The 19,402-nt window shown below is 39.4% G+C and overlaps 1 protein-coding gene across 9 annotated transcripts in view; it reads right to left on the reverse strand.

Annotated features, from left to right (window-relative positions):
* Window positions 1-19,402, reverse strand: part of MYBPC1 (myosin binding protein C1) — an 87,323-nt gene that overhangs the window by 62,762 nt on the left and 5,159 nt on the right. For all 9 annotated transcript variants that reach the window (XM_058741634.1, XM_058741637.1, XM_058741632.1 and 6 more), the window contains exons 2-3: window positions 7,673-7,723; window positions 5,029-5,070 (exon numbers count right to left, since the gene is read on the reverse strand). In XM_058741634.1, the coding sequence (XP_058597617.1) occupies window positions 5,029-5,070; window positions 7,673-7,723 (93 nt within the window). The remainder of the gene's footprint in view (window positions 1-5,028; window positions 5,071-7,672; window positions 7,724-19,402) is intronic.

The raw sequence follows: 19,402 nt of genomic DNA on the forward strand, positions 1-19,402 counted from the left end.
GGCGGGCAGAGTGAGAGGGAGACACAGAATCCAAAGTAGGCTCCAGGCTCTGAGCTGTCAGCACAGAGCCCAATGCAGGGCTCGAACCCACAAACTGTGAGATCATGACCTGAACTGAAGCCGGACGCTCAACTGAGCCATCTTGGAACCCCTTTTTAAAATTTTTTTAACCTTTATTTATTTTTGAGAGAGAAAAAGAAACAGAGCATGGGCGGGGGAGGGGCAGAGAGAGAGGAAGACACAGAATAAGAAGCAGACTCCGGGCTCTGAGCTGTCAGCGTGGAGCCCAACATGGTTCACGAAGCCACAAGCCTTGAGATCATGACCTGAGCTGAAGTCGGGTGCTTAACTGACTGAACCACCCAGGCGCCTAAGATCATATTTTCTTAATGAAAAGGCACATGCCTTCATACCTTGATACTTATTTTTTCAAAATTTATTTATTTATTTTTGAGAGAGAGAGAAAGCGTGAGCAGGGGAGGAGCAGAGAGAGAGGGAGAGAGAAAGAATCCCAAGCCGGCTCCACACTCAGGGCAGAGCCTGAATTGGGCCTCAAGATCAGGATCTGAGCAGAATCAAGAGTTGGACCCTAGACCAACTGAGCCACCCAGGCGTCCCTTGCACCTTGATACTTCTAAAGTCAGGATTCATCCTACAGTAAATACATACATTTATTGAGTCTTTTTCTTTTCCAAATCCATTAAATCAATGTTGTATCTTATAATGGCTGTGTCATAAAATTGAAATGTGTGGTGATAGTAGTACTTTTTCTTCTCATTTTTTTTAAAGTTTATTTTTTGAGAGAGAGAGAGAGAGTGGGGGAGGGACAGAGAGGGAGGGAGAGAGAGAATCCCAAGCAGACTCTGTGCTATCAGCCCCAAAACAGGGCTCAAACTCATGAACCAGGAGATCATGACCTGAGCTGAAGTCAAGAGTCCAATGCTTAACCAATTGAGCCACCCAGGCACCCCAATGATATTAGTTTTTAACAAAGATCATTACAAAGAAGTAATATAATTAGAAAGCATAAAGTACATTGGATGGTTGGTTGTCTGATACCTAAAGGTAAAATGACACAAAAAAATGTTAGCATGTGAATTAAAAACACCAGAACAATGCTATTGCAGAAAAGGGATCTAAATGAAGACAAAAAATTGGAATCACTCTTTGCATTTAAAAAAAGGATCACATCATTTAGGAGAAAACTTGCTAGAGCTTGTGCTGGTTCACTTCCTCATTTGCCAGCCACACTCATGCCAAATGAAAGGCTCTTCATCTCAAGTTATGTGAGATCTTTAATATGCACAAGGTTCATTCATGATAGTTTATGGGGTAATATTGAAGTTAATGCCTGGAAAAAAGAAATTAAGTCTTTATTCACTTGCAGTGATTACCAAAAGCGAATATTTTTCTGAAAGAAAAATAAAAAGAGGCAGTAAATATCCCATTTGGGCTTACCAAAATATATCAAGACGCAAAAATTAAAAAAAAAAATTGTTTTTAAGTGCCCGAACTTAGGTATTGAAGTGAATAATGATTTTCAAAGTAGTCTCTGATGCTAATGCTCTGGCACACCTGGAATCACTCCCAAGACCAGCTTTGAACTTCCCCTGGGATCAGGTGTTAAGGTGGAGATGAGACCCAATCTCATTACCCTGTGTTCACGTGTACAAGGTTGACTGGCCAAAAAAAAGTATGTTCCCACTTGATCACCAACATTATTCTCTACACATGGCCCTCCATGACAATTGTCTGTTTCCAAAACTGAAAGCCACTGTCCTCTGCTGATGGGTGCTCTCCCCTCCAAAGCTCCCTAAAGTTGGCTCCAGGAGAACAGGACCCAGCAGCCAGACCCATGCCTGGCACAGAGCTGACACTTAGTGAAAAATTGCTGAATAAGTGGACATTGGAATAAAAGACAGATCTTTTGGCCCCACTGAGCATGTAGAAAAGAACCTGTACCTAGCACCCCATTGATTTGCCATCTGTGTTATTCTGAAAGAATTCTAAGCCATAGCAGCATTGTTTTTATAAAGACATTGCTTCCCAGTATGATCACTCTAAAAGGGATTTGTGCATCTAATTTCTGGTATTGCTGCTTGGTTACACACATTTCTATATTGTCATCTCTATTGTTTCAATTCCAGGACAAAGTTATCAGTATTAGGGAACAGGGTAGCTGGATGGACAACTCCAGAGGCAAGCAAGCAAATAAACAAATATTAAAACCCCTTCCTGGGAAATCAGCTATTTCCCAGACAGAGACTCTTAGTAAATGTGAAAGAGTTGGCAAATCTAACCTCAAACACTACTTGTAAGATTGATATAGGAATGAAGCAACATTCTGCGGCTATCAAAAAATTTTCAGAACGTCTCCAGATTGTTCCAGAAAGATCCAGGCAACCTGAGAAAAATATTAAGCCTACACTGCTGTGCAAAATTTTCTTAGTAGTGACAGTCTCAGAGCTACTAACTGACTATACTTCAACTAATTAGATAGAAGAATAAGTTCTGAGAATGCACTAATATCCAGGAGTGGCATTCTTAATGGTTTTAAGTGAGTTGGTCTTACAGTAAAAATCATCCATCTCTTCTGGGGATGCACAGCACCAGTGTCTCATCCTGAATCTCACTGACTCGAGAGTTTGGGGGATGTTCATACTCCTGCCCAGCAAACATGGTAAGTGGAAATAAAAATCTATCCAGAGTACTACTGTCTATATGACCGAATAGCTAAGCCTGCCTGGAAATTCAATTGTTCATTCATTCTACAAGTATTTATTAGGAGATTGCCATGTGCAGCTCTCTCTGCCAAACACTGGAAGAAATGAGCTAAGGGGACCAAAGAAGTGTTAGGACATGGTGCCTGACAAAAAACTTGAAACCTGTTAGGGGAAGGACTGAACCACTAATACGTGATTAAGTTGAGAAAAGAGTGATTTGATGCCAGAGGCCATAGGTCCAAGAGAAATCAGGAGGAGGAAGGGCAGATGAAAGACAGCTAAGACAGTCCAGGAAAGCTGCACAGAGGAGTGAAAGCTGAATTGATGGCTTAAAAAACAATGAGACGGACTGAGGGCTGAGGGAGGGTGAAGGGCAGGTAGGGACATTCTAGTCAAGGCTGGAGAAAAGGTCTGCTACACCTGTCAATTCTGTTTATGCTTATGCAAGCCTTCTTTCTCAACTAGGGAAATACATAAAGCGGTGATTACTGTGTCTACATTTTACATAGCATTGTCTTTGAAATTTCCCTCTCCTTGATGAAAGTAAGTAATAGTTCAAGAGGACTGTGTATTAGAAAATAACTTCCATCCATCTACCTTCTTGATTTGGGGATGTCACTTTCTATCCTAAACTGATTTGCTTCCTAGTCATGGAGAGCAAATAGAACCATGGCCGTTTATGTGGCTGGGAGCATGACTGCATGTGGCCATGGGCTTGCTTAATTCTGCAAATGTCAGAAAAAGTGCTGCTAATTTCAAAATTCCCTAGTCATCTGGTCTAGCTCTTTCATCATACTGGGTTCTGTATTTAGAGAAGAGTTTTTGTTGATTAGTTGACTGGATGATTGGTTGATTTTAACTTATAGGAAGGCATTTTCTCATTTAAGCATACAAATATAATGATGACTTTTCACATTAAGGGTCAGGCACAGGCTTTGTTTAAACATCGACAGCTTGCCCTCTGGTATTATATCATCTACTTTGTTGGTTGAGCCTTACAGCCTGGTCCAACCACCTTTCTAAATTTGGAAACAGAGGGGTATGCCACTGGCCTTGTAGAGAATAATGTTTCAATAGTTTCAGCCAGGATGTCTAAACATCCTTGAACCCTTCTCATGGAAGGAGTTCTAGAAGTTTGCACTGTCTGCATTCCATAAGCAAATAACCTTCAGAGTGTAGCCCATGTGGCCAGGATTACTATTTATGTTACTATCCATGGGTGCCACTGAAGGTCAAGGACAAAAGCACCAACATTGTGTGTTCATTTATGATATTGTAAATTCAAGTTAACTGAAGAAAAGAGGTCCAATGTACTGAAAGAAAAAAGCATTTTACTAATGTATAGGAGACAATAATACCATAGGAATTAGGTAATGAAATATGACATAGTAAGAACAAAGAAATACTTAGCATGCTTTTGAGTAGTGTCCAAAAAAAAAAAGAAATATTGCAATCAAGAAATAATTGGTTATTCCAAAATTTAACTGTGTTATTCAATCCACAAATAAAAGAGGAACTTTTAAAAATGATGATACAAACATATAGGCAGAATTCTCTAATCTATATCTGTGAAAACTTTCTTTTGTAGAAGGGTAATGCTCCTTAGCTTAGGACAGTTGGTCCTTCCTCCACGGAGAGACAAAGGAATGAATATTTCATGGATCCACAGTAGTAAGTAGTACATGATCAAGATTATTCACTTTCTAAGACTGGACTATCTTCATATAAAGTAAAAATAGAATAATATTACAATCATAAATGAGTTTCCAATTCAATAAGGATCAACATAATGTTTGCTTAAGGTTGTACTGTCAATATATTTAAACCATCATATAAATCTATGCAAATATACAATGTTACAAAATGAGATGCTAGCCTTAAAAAATTGCTAGTGAAACTTGGAACAGTTCATCAGTAACATGAAAATATTCCATTTAAAAAAAAATGTGTAATCCAGATAACTTTCCAAACTGGCACAATCCCAAGAATACCAGATAACTCTTTTCCTTCACATGCACATGGTAACTTGGAAACTACCAATTGATTTGCTGGCATCTCAACAAATGCTTGTGATATTTTTATCATTGTTGTTTTTCTTTTAGAAAGGTGAATCATGAAAACTGATCAAAGCACCCTTCGTTATGCTGACTGATCATGCAGGTAAGATGCAGAAGAACTCTAAACCACACCGATGAAAGGTAATGTGGAGAAGTTCTATAGGACCACCATGGCAGTCAATACTGACCTCTTTCTACTGACCTCCTTTTGTTGAATTCAGCCTCACTTCCCCTCCCCCGCAACTCACCTTTTGTTGGTGTAGTTCCGGCCTCTTTCTCTTTATTTGGTTCTGTATGGAAAGTACAAGCACATTTTTAAAAGTGTCTCAAAGAAAGCATTTAATTGTGTGATGAGCAATGGGGTGGAGGGTGGGAAAGAAGAAATTAATGGCAACAGTACAGGTCATAAATGACACCACATATTCACTTATTACACTATACATGAGTTATGGATTTTGGAATTTATAATGTAGAATCCCATTAAGCTTAATAAAAGCAATGAATAACTCTGATCACTTTTGAAAAAAGTATACATAGGGACATGCAATACAGATTTTGTTAAAATATACTTAGCTATGCTGAGACTATGTTAAATGTGCTTATGTAGAAGTGAGTATAAAATGTGGGTCACTTCATTTTAGACCCCAAAAGGGACTGACTTTTTAAGGAAGTTTGACCCACGTAGTGATTCTAATTGTTTGGACTTCGAGATGATATTGTAGTAATAAGCCGGGTATACAATCTATAATTGTACAATAGTTTCAAAGAAAATATTTTGGTGCATATACTAATTTTCTAGGTTGAATGGAGAGGCAATAATCAATGCAACATGAGAACAGTAACATCCAATTTCATCAGCTGAGGCAGACCATCTAGCTTGCTTCTCTCTGTCCAGAATTAAATTAGTTTAGATATTTGCAAATATGTCTGACTTGTGATATATGTGAGAAAAGAATTATTTTAAGCATGGATTCTTTTATTTTTTTTTCTAGATGGGTGAAGTAGAGGTCTGAATCTTAGTTAACTAATAACTACTTTAACAGTTTGGGAGGAGACTTGCTTTAGCAACAGGAAGTCAGTATTGTGTGATGAATATGAAATATGCCTATGCCATAATAAGGGGAACTTTAGAGCAGCCCAGTGACCTCAACAGATCTGAAGAACAGAAGGGAGAAGTTATGTCTTCCATGGCCTGTAGGTTTTCAGTGTACTCAATATTGGCAAAAATAAATTTGTAAGTGCAAGGAGAAAACACACCAAAGAAGAAGATCCTAAGAAGAATGTCACACATCTATACTGGCTAAAAGAAAACTAAATTGAGATCGTCCCTATTTGAACTCACATGGCACTGAGCCTCATTCATTCATTTTGACACATGGCAATATTCTTCTACACTGGTTAAGGGTTTTGAGTGTGTGAATCTTGTATTCTTAGCCGGGCAAAGGGGCTCCTGTGGACAGTCAAATTTCTCAAAGTGGCTTCCTGAAAATGATCTCCAGATGGAAGAGCTTCATAATCACCTTTCAAATTTCCATGCAAAAAAATCACCAGCAACTGAGGCCTTTTCAGTTTCTGCTTTCACCTAGACTGGGTTGGTTTACAGTGACTTCTCACCCCTTGACGTCACACCACATTGTCAATTCAAGAAACCTGCATTAAATCACTTTCTGCCTTGTGAGATTCTCACAGTATTTCCTCGTGTTTCAATTTAGTGGTTGTATTATATTTGGTGGTTCTCCAGGCTGTATTTTATTTTCTATGTGGTTGTAAGCAAACTGAATTCAAGATAATGTTTTCTTCTTAGAGTTCCAATATTGTTCTTTTCCTTAGGTCTATGTGAACATAAAAGGCTCCACCTGTTGTGTGAAATAGTAATGCCCACTGTCGCTGGGCATCACATCTACCTGCCAAGGGGTTCACTGGAACTCTTTTTTTTTTTTTTTATGTTTATTTACTCTTGAGAGAGAGAGTGTGTGAGCAGGGGAGGGGCGGAGAGAGAGAGGAAGACATGGAATCTGAAGCAGGCTCCAGGCTCTGAGCTGTCAGCACAGAGCCCAACGCTGGGCTTGAACTCATGAACCACCAGATCATGACCTGAGCTGAAGCTGGATGTTTAACCAACTGAGCCACCCAGATGCCCCTTGTTGGAACTCTTTATTCCTGTTTTTTTTTTTGTTGTCACCAGGGGGACAACAGGGTACTATGAAGTGTAGGAGTTTGGCCTCAGAGGCCACCGAACTGTCCTGGAAACTGTTTCCTGAGGAGTTGATGGTGACGTAGTTCACAAGAAAGATGTGGGCTTTGTTTGGCTTTAGCTATATGTGAAAAAGCTCTGCAAATCCTTCATCCCCTCAGAGGCCCAGGCTCCACAATGCTAAAACGTGTGCATGACAACAACTTTGGCATAACTAGAAGGGTCTCTGTAAGTGTATGATGTGCCATCCAAATCAGATTAATGTGAGAGGACTATACAAATACAATGTATTATTTTTTTTTTTTTTCAACATTTTTTATTTATTTTTTTGGGACAGAGAGAGACAGAGCATGAACGGGGGAGGGGCAGAGAGAGAGGGAGACACAGAATCGGAAACAGGCTCCAGGCTCCGAGCCATCAGCCCAGAGCCTGACGCGGGGCTCGAACTCACGGACCGCGAGATCGTGACCTGGCTGAAGTCGGACGCTTAACCGACTGCGCCACCCAGGCGCCCCACAATGTATTATTTTTTATATCATTATTATTATCGTTATTATTATAAACCTGTTACAACTGTGGTCATCCAATTTCTCTGGAGGAGTTAGATTAAAACTCACAGTTTCAGTGGAGGCCAGATCATGCTGGGATGGAGGTTCTGTATTTGCAGCCCAGACGTGTGAAGTAGTGTTTTTACTCACCTGGGGGTGGGGCTGGGGCTGGAGCTGGGGCTGGGGCAGGCACTTCATTTTCTAGAAATGAAAAGAATAATGGAAGTATTAGTCTCACTTCTCCGAGAGAAAAGCTACTTTCCACAGCCCCAGGCTGTGCTCAACTCCAGGCAGTTAATCACCTGCACTGACAAGAGGGACAGAGCAGGAAAAGCATCAACCTGTGACCAAGACACACTGCCCTTTGGTATATGGTGTGAGGTAAGGATCTAAATGGTATTCTATAGATTTCCAGGAGGACTAAATGGAATTCTATAGATTTCCAGGAGGACTAAATGGAATTCTATAGATTTCCAGGAGGTGAGTTCGAGCCCCACCTTAAGTAAGTAGAGATTACTTAAAATTAAAGTCTTTTTTTAAAAAAAGCAACAACAAAACAAAATTTAAAAAAAAAACCCAGTTTGGTCTAACAGTCATCACTATGTGCAGTCTAGACAGGCTGGAATGAGTGTATCAAGAATGAACTACACCTCAAAAAAATCAGAAAGGAGCAACACAGACTGTTAGGATGCATTGATCTCTTTTTTCATCACTAATTTTTTTGTGTTGGGTATAAACTTAAATTAAAAAAAATAACTATTTTCATTCAAATGACCATAAGTAAATATATTATCATTTACTAAAGAGAGAGAAAAATATAAAACAAAAAGAGATAAGCATATAGGCTTATAGCAGAAGCTAACATGGCAGGATACAATGTAGTTTGAAGATATAACAAGTGTCCTTTAGATGGCATCAAGGGACATGCTTTACTTTCTTCACCACATCATGGAAAGGATCTGTGGTGCCAGTGTTAGCCAGAAGACAAAACCCTTGGTAAAAGCCTTTTATTTTCAGAGATCTGAGTGCAGATGGAAATCTAATGTTGACCTCTTGGCTTTGCGTGAGTTGTTGCAGCACACGGATATCAGAATACTCAGAGCAAGAGCCCAACTTCTTTGGCACACTATCTTTTGGACAGGGTCATTGTCACCCAATGCCCAAGAACATCTTCCTGGCTCTCCCTGCAGACAAATTTCTCTGTCCTCTGGTCTCTTTTTCCCATAGCTGCAGGGTTTACTTAATGACACAACTGTATTTCATCCTGTTATTCTCTCTAGAGGGTCTTGGTTATCTCTTTAGTGAGGTCTACACTCTTCAAGTTCATATTCAAAGCCATTGCCAGTGGACACTTCCTCCCTCTCTCTTTTTAAGTGCACCCCGGTGACCCCTCTGTTCTAGAGCTGGTTCCTCGTTTCAACTTCTGACCTGTCTGCCACCAAGAAGACGATGATGGTCTTCTCCCCAACAGACCTTTGATTATTTTCTGCATGTGATTTTATCAGATAGACCTTGGTTCAAATCCTGACTCTACGCCTTATTAGTTGTGTAATCTGGGACAATTCCTTAATCTCTGTCAATTTTGGTGTCCTCATCTGTGAAATAACAATAATAAGGTGGTAATCTATGCAAACTGCAAGCACAGTTCCTGCCTGTAGGTAGAGCTCTATAATTTACAACTATAACTACCATCATTATTTTGTCAATCTTTTTCTATCTTGACATTTCTCTTAAGATTCCCAGAGCTAATTATTCCCTTCTTCTCCCCTCCCTTATTCTCTTTGCATTCTGGACCACATGATAATACACTCTTTATTCACTAATTATTTTTTAACTATTTTCCATTTATCTCAGTATATATGTGTTTCTTTTCCCTCCCAACTGAACAAGAACAGAGACTTTTTTCATTCCTTTCCCACCTCCCTGGGACCTCATTTTATTGTTGGAAATACGTTAAATGCATAGTGAATTGACAAAAAAGAATTCGAAGGGCTTCATTGGTTATCACATTGTCCATGCTAAACAAAGGCCAATTTTTGTAAGGGAAGCTGTGATTACTCAAAATCCTGATTTGGAAGTAAGGCCAAGGGTGAATTCTAAACAAATAAATAAAGGAGAATTATCTTGGACACTGAAACCGTAAATGTATTCTGAATGTGAATTGTCCATTTCCATTGTGTCTGTGGCCCCAGTGCTCTATGTAAAAGCCCCAAGATCGAAACAAAATGAGAATTTAAAAGGCTTAGTTCAACTTCCAACAAATCCACAGAATTTCAGTCATTAACAACCGACTATATCATACTAGAGAACTATAGAAATATTATAGGATATTAATACTGATATTTTTAGGATGTTTTCAGGAAATGGAAGTAGGAAAATGCATGCCTGTCTGGCATGGAGGTGGAGCCAGAACTTTTCCTTCTTAAAAATCATAGAAACCCTGTTACTATATAGCCATTGGAAGAATAAATAAATAACAACCACTTACAGGCACCAACTGCATGAAGGACATAGTGCATATTAATTCTTTTAATCTTTACAACTCTATCAAATCAGTACTTTTTTAAAAAAATATTTTTTATGTTTATTTATTTATTTATATATAGAGAGAAAGAGCATGAGCAGGGGAAGGGCAGGGAGAGAGGGAGAAAGAGAATCCCAAGGAGGCTCTGCTGCCAGTGCAGAGCCTGACATGGGGTTCAAACTCACGAACCATGAGATCATGAATGAAATCAAGAGCTGGATGCTTAACCAACTAAGTTACCCAGGTGACCCTTAAATCAGTACTTTAATTATCCCCATTTTGCAGATGGCAACTGAGGCAAGGTCCTATAGCCCATGAAGGATGGAGGCAAGCTCTGCCCCACCAGGTGCAGTCAGGTCTGCCTGACTCAGAACCTGGGCTGCCCAAGATGGGGCTGCACTTCCCTTCTCAGCTGCTCAGACTTGTGGAGGCAGAAGTGGATTGATGGACTTTTCAGAAATATTACTGCATTTTTCCTAGTGAATTGACTGGCCTTATTGTTATGGCCACATAACCTCATATGGATGCTGTCCTTTCTGTAGGAGTGGAATATGCCTCAATTTCCTCATCTATGCAATAGAAATAATAGCATAACCTATCTTAAGAGTTATTGACAGAAACAGATGAATTCCTACAGGGGTAAATACCATATATGCAATCTCTCTTTTTGTGGCTATCATCATTTTTGTCATAATTTTACTCTGACACAACTGTGAGAATGACACTCATGCCTTTCCACACATGCCACTTGCTAGGGATTTGCCTTATTTCTAGGTCTGTGTCTGCATCATGTCAGAACATGTTTGGAATTGGGGTGGGGGCTGAGGAAGCATCTGGGAACTGAGCAGAGGTTGTAGGGACCATGCTCTTCTACTGTGCAATGGTAATAATAATTGATTTTGATGAAAATTGCATACATTGTAGAGTTTGTTTAATGTAGATACATTGACCAATCAGTCAATCAATCTTGGTAGGACAGAAAGGATGAAAAGATGAACCCTCCATAGCTTTCCAAGCCTTTGAAACAAAGAATTCCCGCTGTCCTAAACCTAGAGAAATGGAGAACTGGGTGTAGTGAAGGTCAAGCAGCAAAGGAATTGGACTGGAAATGCATAGTTGCAGGTGAGTCTCAGGACCTGAGGCATCTCCTTTGCCTTAAAAGAGCTGCTGATGCATCTCTCTTACTCCAAGTCATATTTTGTCACTGACAGGTTCTGTGGTGCCCAGCTTTGCCCACCCCCCTAAAAGCCATTTGCATGTTCCCCAGATTCATTAGCTGCCTTTATAACAATCACTCATTCACAACAATTTCCATGGTACTCACTGAATGGGGACCATAGGAAGAAGGGCCCACCCAACCAGAACTCATTAAGCATAAACCCAACATAAATCTCACAAGAGTAGGCATTTATAAGAGAGGCAAAGATGAGGTGCCAGTGTTTAAGAAGCTCACAGGTAAAGGAACTACCCTTTTCTATCAAGTTAGTGACCAAACCAAGTGGCTTTGCTCTCTCAGAACATTCGAGACTCAACACCTCTACAGTCTGTCTGGTGCTTCTGAAATTGCTGTGTGGATATGAATCACCTGGGGATTTGGTCAAGTGCAGATTCTGATTCTGGGGGTCAGCGGCAGGCTTCAAGTTTCTGCATTTCTAACAGGCTCCCAGCTGATACTGATGCTGTCGGTCCACTACCCACACTTTGAGTAAGAAGTCTCAGACTGTGTCCTAAATATCACCTAATTCTGTCCCATTTCAAATGTGATTGTGAATGTAAGGGGTTACCATACATGGGCACTTTTCCTCTCTCTTTGATCACAAGCTTCTTGAGGACAAGGCCTGTCTCCTCCTCCTTTTCAAATTCTGCACAGCAGGTGCTCTATAAATATAGTTGATTGGCAGCCTGTTCAGTAGGGCACAAAAGCCCCTTCTCCTCGCTGCCAAGAAATCAAGAACCGTCCGCTGGCACTCCAAGGGCAGCTTTCTTCATCTGCACTACCCACAGGGAACACTATGTCTCCCATTGGCGACCCTTCTGCTGGCTGAATGCTGTGAGGCATTCACCCAACCCCATCATTTCTTAACAAGGGCAGGAGAGCAATTAGGCTAGAGTTTTGGCCCTCAGTGCTGGTACAACCTTGGCCTTTCTAAGGAATTCCCCCTCTCAAAATCTGGGTTGCATTTCTTAGCACATAACCCTCAATCAGCCATGCTAACTCCACAGTCAACTGGCTTAGCCCTGTCCTAACTGTCAGGAGGCACTTGGCCTTGGGAAACTCTCCAAATCTTTAGATTTGGAGCAAAGGTTATTTATTGAAGTGAGGCCCTGCTCTACTTCTGCTAATTCAAAAACCAAAAGGCAAATTTTTCAGAACTTTTCTGCCAGGTGAATAAAGTAGGATTTTTGTCCATCTCTTTCATCCTCCCCGGTTGTCTTGATTAGGAAACATACAGACAGGATGGAGTAAAGGATATACAAGGGATGTAACTTTTTTTTAATAAAAGGAAGAAACTTGGAAACCCAGAAAGTAATAAGTCCAAGGAAATATAATATATATATTTTTATAAATATATACACATATATTTATAAAAATATATATATATTTAATGTTTATTCACCTTTGAAGGAGCAAGAGACAGAGCATGAGCAGGGGAGGGGCAGAGGGAGACATAGGATGCAAAGCAGGCTCCAGGCTCTGAGCTGTCAGCACAGAGCTCTACGTGGGGCTCAAACCCATGAGCTGTGAGATCGTGACTTGAACCGAAGTCGGACACTTAACCGACTGAGCCACCCAGGCACCCCAAAATGTTTTTGTGGACAACATAAAAATTAATTAGATTCTGAACCAGCAACTAAAGTTACCTCGTGCTTCCTTAGGCAAGGACGGCTGTTCTTTGATCCTTTCTAGTTCACAGATATAGACTTACCCTCCCTCTGCAACACTGAAGCGTTTTCAAAGGGCTTGATCTATTTATGGTGGATTTTTCCTATGACCACCTACTGTAAGAAGCACAGGTATGCCACCAATGGCATGTCTGCACAGCGAGTGCCAGGGCATTCTAACTGACGGGCACTGGTGGCAGCTGCTAAACACACAGCCCGTATGTGGCCTCTGGGGTCTGCTGAAAGACCAGGAACCCAGAAGCTCCATAAATGGTCTGCTTTCTCCGATGCAATCCATTCCTGTTTTCTACAATCAAGGGTTCCATGGTCAGCAAATTAAAGGGGGGAAAAAAACCAACTCAGGTCTTAGGAGGCATTAACTGACCTGCCTCTCTCTATGTATGTGTCTCTACACCAAAATGATATAAACATCCCAGCTCTCTCCTTCCCATGGGCTCACTGACTCAGATAATACATTGTTTGGATTCTTTAAAAATGTTTTATGGGCTTTCAGGTGCAGTTTAATTTAGCCTTTTGATAGCATGGAGAACACAATTACATCCTATGAATATGTTGCAGAGGCATAGAAAAGACAGGAAGAACATGTAGTAACACTTGTTATGTTATCATTGAGTGGTAGAATTACAGGTCTTTTTTTGTGGCTTTCCTTTTGTCACTTTGTTGGATAAAATAATTGTGGTAAAACCATCCTTTGGTAATTTTCTGTGCGGGAGAAAATTGTTATGTTGTCCCTCATTATGTATTCTCAAAGTCACATTCTTGGTTTGAAATAAAATATGTGAATGCTTTATATATTGTAAGCATCGTGGTGAATGAGGCTTTATCTGGCCAACTTCTGTTTTGTCATGTTTGGTAGTATAGCAAATTATCTTTCTTCCCAGGTTAAATATATAAATATTGTCAGGTATATCCCCTGGTGATAGTGGGATCTGGCACTGTGTGCATGTTGCAGCCTATGCCCAGCACAATGGAAACTGCTTTAGTATGAAATATTATTCGTATGGAGGTGTTCATAATACTTAGAGAAGTTTTAATTATATGAATTATAACTGTCACCAAAACTATCAGCAAACACAATGACGATGCCTTTTGTACTGGCCATATTCCTTAGGCATCAGAATCTAGGTTTGAGAAATAAATTAATGTTTAATCTAACGTTTTTACAGTTAGATGCTTAATTTGTCCCCTATTATATTCATTATAGGCTGTGGGTGTGGATATCTTATACCTTGGGATTTAGGGATTTGGGATTAGGCATTTTTTAGAGGTAATTCTTTATTGGTTTATAATAGTGATTCTTAGAGTATGATCTGGGTATCCTTGAGAGCTCCTGAGACCTTTCTGGGGAGTCCACAAGGTCACAACTATTTTCATAATAATGCTAAGACGTTATTTGCCTTTTTCATTCATATTCTCTCACAAATACGCAAAGGATATATAATGTGTGATGACATCAACTCTCTGACAACTAATAGAACATGTGCTGTGTATTTTTATCTCTTAAAAATTTATCAGTTTTAATTTCTAATACAGTATATATTGATAAATATAATGTGTGTAGGCTTTTTAGTTTCTCAATAGTTATTAAGTGCCAATGTATCTGAGACCACAAAGTTTGAGAAACATTTAGAATTTATGATAAATCTTCTTAAAAAATTATTTTGTGCGTGGACACTTAAAAAAATAAACTTATGTCATATGCCTCATTCAGGAAAAATCTGTAGCCTTGATGAATTAAATGAATGAGGCAGTCAAAATAAAAACTATAAATTGGTTTGGTGGGCTTAAATATAACTTATTTTCCTATGTGTACAATAATAGAGACAATAATAGAGACAAAATACTGTCTTGTAATACTTCCCCTATTCAGAATTCAGCTATCTAGCAACCTCACTTATCCAGAGAACAGCTGCTGACCAGTCAATTTAAAAGGGTGTCCAAAGAGCAAAATGGATTTGTTTCAAGCTTCTCAAGCCCTGGGCACTAAAAGCCTAAGTGCTTGATTCACAAGAGAGCCCACCCAGGTCCTTAACAAGCCTGGGAATTGGGACTCTGGTGAGGCAGGCCAGGGGTGGGATTTAAGGAGGCACTCACTCACAAGTGCCAACTCGACCCTTGCATGACTCTGAGAGTGCATGCCTCCTTAAATGTGATGCCCTAGGCACCTTGTGGACACTCCACAGTGTAGCCCCACTCAGGGGGATTCCAGAATCCCCCTGAGGTCCACAGAAAAGAGAGGGGGACAGCTTAAAATACTGCCTGACAAGAGTAATAAAAGAAGATAGTGGACTTCTAGCAAGGGATGAAACAGGAGAGCTATGGAAAATTGCATTCAAAATGCAAATAATATGAGTCCAATTAATACAAAAGCAAATAATTTGGGCTCTCAAGGCGTCACGTGGCACAATAACTGACATCTATAATTTAAGACAAAGTTATTTCCACTGTACTTTGGTTTTTTTAATTAATTAATTAATTTATTTATTTATTTATTTTTGAGAGAGACAGAGAGAATGAGAGCAGGGGAGGGGCAGAGAGAAAGGGAGAATTTCAAGGAGGCCCTGGCTGTCAGCACAGAGCCTGATGTGGAGCTCGAACTCATGAACCATGAGATCATGACCTAGACTAAATCAAGAGTCGGACAATCACCTGAGCCACCCAGGCACCCTTGTACTCTGTTTTTAAAAGTAAGAAGTAGGGGCACCTGAGTGGCTCAGTTGGTTAAGCATCTGACTCTTGATTTCGGCTCAGGTCATGATCTCACATTTCTGTGAGCTAGCAGCACAGAGCCTGCTTGGGATTCTCTCTCTTCTCTGCCCCTACCCTGTGCATGCATGCATGCACACTCTCTCTTTCAAAATAAATAAAAATTAAAAAAAAAAAAGCAAGGAGTAAAATGTTACATTGAAGGCATGTTTCTATCCAAATTGGTTGAAATAATACGGTTTGAGAACAAAATAAACTCTGAGATTCCAAGGAGACCAGCTATTCAGAATGCTTCAGTCAATTAAATCCATATTCATTTACTGTGGCTAAATATTGCCAAAAATTGTATTCTAAGGTTCTGAATACATGAAGTCTACTTGTGCATCAGGTATGCAAATTTTCAATGACTCATTATTCAGCTTGATGGAATTTCCCTGAACCCACAGGATTTTTTCCCCTTTCCTTGTAGAATTGTTATTTTTTATAAGATTTTATTTTTAAGTAATCTCTACACACAATGTGGGGCTTGAACCCACAACCCTGAAGTCAACAGTTGGCAGCTCTTCCAACTGAGACGGCCAGGTGCCCCCCCACCCCCACCCCAACCTCCAGTCAGGTTGGTCGTATGTCTTTCTAATTATGCATGTTTCAACTTCGGAATGTCATTCCACACAGGAAAAGAATTGAAATAGGGTTAGAATTGCACGGCAACAAATAGCTTCTCACTGTTAACATGGGGCTGGATTAAAATGAAGCCTTTTGCTAAGATCTGATGACTTGTTTCTTTAGCGTGATTCTTACCATATTTGAAGTAAGAGTCAAACGGGGGTTGAGTGGCATAGATGGGGTGGAGGTGGTGTGGGAAAATCTTTACTCAAATTGAAAAAGTTTAAAAATTTAGCACAGGTCACAAGGAAATTATTGCAAAAGTGATTCAAATTGTTAACAATTTCCCCTTTTAGTCCCTTATTCTGCCTCTCCCGGGGGTCTGTTCCTGGGCAGACCATCACCACAATCACAGCACTCTTATGTGGTTATATGGTTATCAGATAAATCCCTTAAAGGCCTTGCCCCAACGCATTGCTGGGCCTCCGATTGGGTGACTTTTTAAAAATAGAGGAAGGACAGGCCTGATGCCAGGTGGGGTCATAAAAATAAAATTCCACAGCAGTAAACACAGTGGCACTCAATCAATCACAACCATATGTGGTCATGGAGAGTTCTTTATGTGACTATCTCAGAAATACTCAGACCTGGAAGACCCCACCTGCTAAACGCACCCCTGTGGGGAGAGAAATCTTAATGTTCCACAAACCCAAGCCTTTCAGCCGTTGGTGGCAGATACAGTTACATGTTCAACTGCACAGGGTGACTCTTTCAACTAAGTGGGAAAGGCCATGCTTCCACAACGGAACAGTGGAGAAACAACTGGTTATCTTCGTCTGTTTAACAACTGGAGACCCCTAAGTGGACATGATATATTTCAGTGGGAACACAACATAGGCTCTGGAGTAGAGACCTCTTATTTTATCTGGGCTTCTGTGGGTGAAAACTAAGATGATTCACCCCAAGTTAAAAAAGGAAATTCTCATGGCAGTGGCAGTGATGGCTATGATAATAACAGCAACTTCTTTGGAAGATATTATAAATATTAACAATAGTTATTAAATAAATATTAAGGAGAGGAGCAGTGGTTATTATCTACCTTACAGTGGTTGTTCCATGTTGGTGGAAATGCCCTCAAAGTTTATGTTAAGGGTAAGGCATTTAACACCTTATGCCAAATTCTGAGTTTGCTGTTTTAGAAGGAAAATACTTAAGTTCTTACATGGTAGGTCCTATTCTGAGCTTTTTACTTTTTTATCTTATTTCCTTCATGCAAAGACCTAATGGGTCGGGTACTATTATTATTCACATTTCACAAGAGGAGGAAACTGAAGCATATGATGTGTAACTAACTCAATACATGGTACAGCTGGAACTTGAACAGCCTAGAATGTTCTATGAATAGTATACCTTGTTTATGTTACTGTGTTTAATAATGACTATGACTTAATATGCATAAGGGAAAAGCCAAAATACTATGCAGAATAATTCTAAATCCATCTAACTTTAAAAAATGAGAAATGAAAAGAATTATACAAATATATTATTTTTAAGTTACAAGTAGAGCATTCTGTTGCAAGATATATAAGATTTTATAAAATGCAGAAGGTAATATCTGATACAAGCAAAGAATTCTGAGGAGTTTGAAAAGAGATTTGATACTATTTACAGGAAGAATTGGATGATTTTGGAGAAAAAGAAAAACATTTTCTAGCCTAGGTTCTTGCAAATATCTATAGTACAAGTCAAAGAAAATGAATAACAAAAGTAAAGATCTAACATCTGACATATTAAACATAACTTTAGGTCTTATATTGATGTGCCAAACTGGCCCATAAAAAAGATTCCTGAGGGACCGTAAAAGGGCAAAAGACTTATCAAAGTGGATTTCAGACTTGAAAGGCATAATAGAAGTCAGATTACAGTTAGCTTTTTATGAATTCATTTTTAGAGAGAGAAATAAGCATGTAACGAAATGATCCTGGTTTGCCAAATCGGCCACTTCACTCCCCAATCTGAAGGAATCTAAGACTTTACTCTGGAAATGCATAAATAATACACTGCCGATAATATAGAAATGGAAAACCCATAAATAATCTGCCCCACGAATGGGAACATCCTGAAATTTGGCTTACTGTCTATCTGCGTAGCTGTCCAAAACAAATGTACTTCTTATAAATTAAAACTGGGCCTAGCCACGCAGAGTAGAGCACATGATATTGTGCCTTTGATGGTTTGGGGCTGTTTTTATAAAAAGCTGTGGGGACAGAAGCCCTGTTCTCTCTGGTTATGAGACGCTTTGCATACTTACAGGAAATTAATTGATAAAGTCTTCTTTTTCACAGTTTCATATTCCTTAATCACTATGCTTTCAAATTTTCGGAAACTGCTCTTGAATAAACAATGACTACTTCATAATTACCCCAACTAGGAACACTGTAATTCAGTAACTGCCTTTCCACATATTTATTGGGTTTTCCTCGGGTTTAACAGGCTGGACCAACAAGGACTCCAGAAAAGACAGCTGTTCCTATCAAGAGCTGATATGGGATAAAAACCAAGAAAGGAGACATGGCCGTGTCCCCTCAGGTACACACATAAAATGAGTTTTGATTTTTGATTTTTGATTTTTGATTTCTAAGGCTTTAATTCTGTTCTTTATTATCTAACACACCCAAGTGTGTCTAGAGATGAGATCTAGAATTACCAGAAATCACAGGCTGCCAAGAGTATATTGTGTCTCTTAATATAGGTTTCAAAGACAAATTAAGGAGAAGTGCAGATAAAAATAGTAATTATTAACAATAATAAAAATTCTTCTCCGTGTGTGCCTAAAGAGCCTACAAATACATGTTAGAGAAAATAATTATAAGAAATTTCTGCAAAAATAACAAAAATGCTTTTGCTTTTTAGGGCTGTAAAAACCACAGAACTTATTTTCTTTCACAACAACTCTCTAAAATTTTAAAAAGGGATATATTTACTTACAAAAATATGGCAAAAACATTGTTTTCATATTTGCTCAAGTTTTTTAGAAAGACCACTTGTTTATTTATTATTATGCCCGTGCATTTCTTAAAAGTCACTTCAGCCAGGGTGGTTTCTTCACCATTCATGTAGGATTCGGGGATACTTTGAAA

This window comes from Neofelis nebulosa, chromosome 8 (genome assembly GCF_028018385.1).
Source record: "Neofelis nebulosa isolate mNeoNeb1 chromosome 8, mNeoNeb1.pri, whole genome shotgun sequence".
Lineage (NCBI taxonomy): Eukaryota > Metazoa > Chordata > Mammalia > Carnivora > Felidae > Neofelis > Neofelis nebulosa.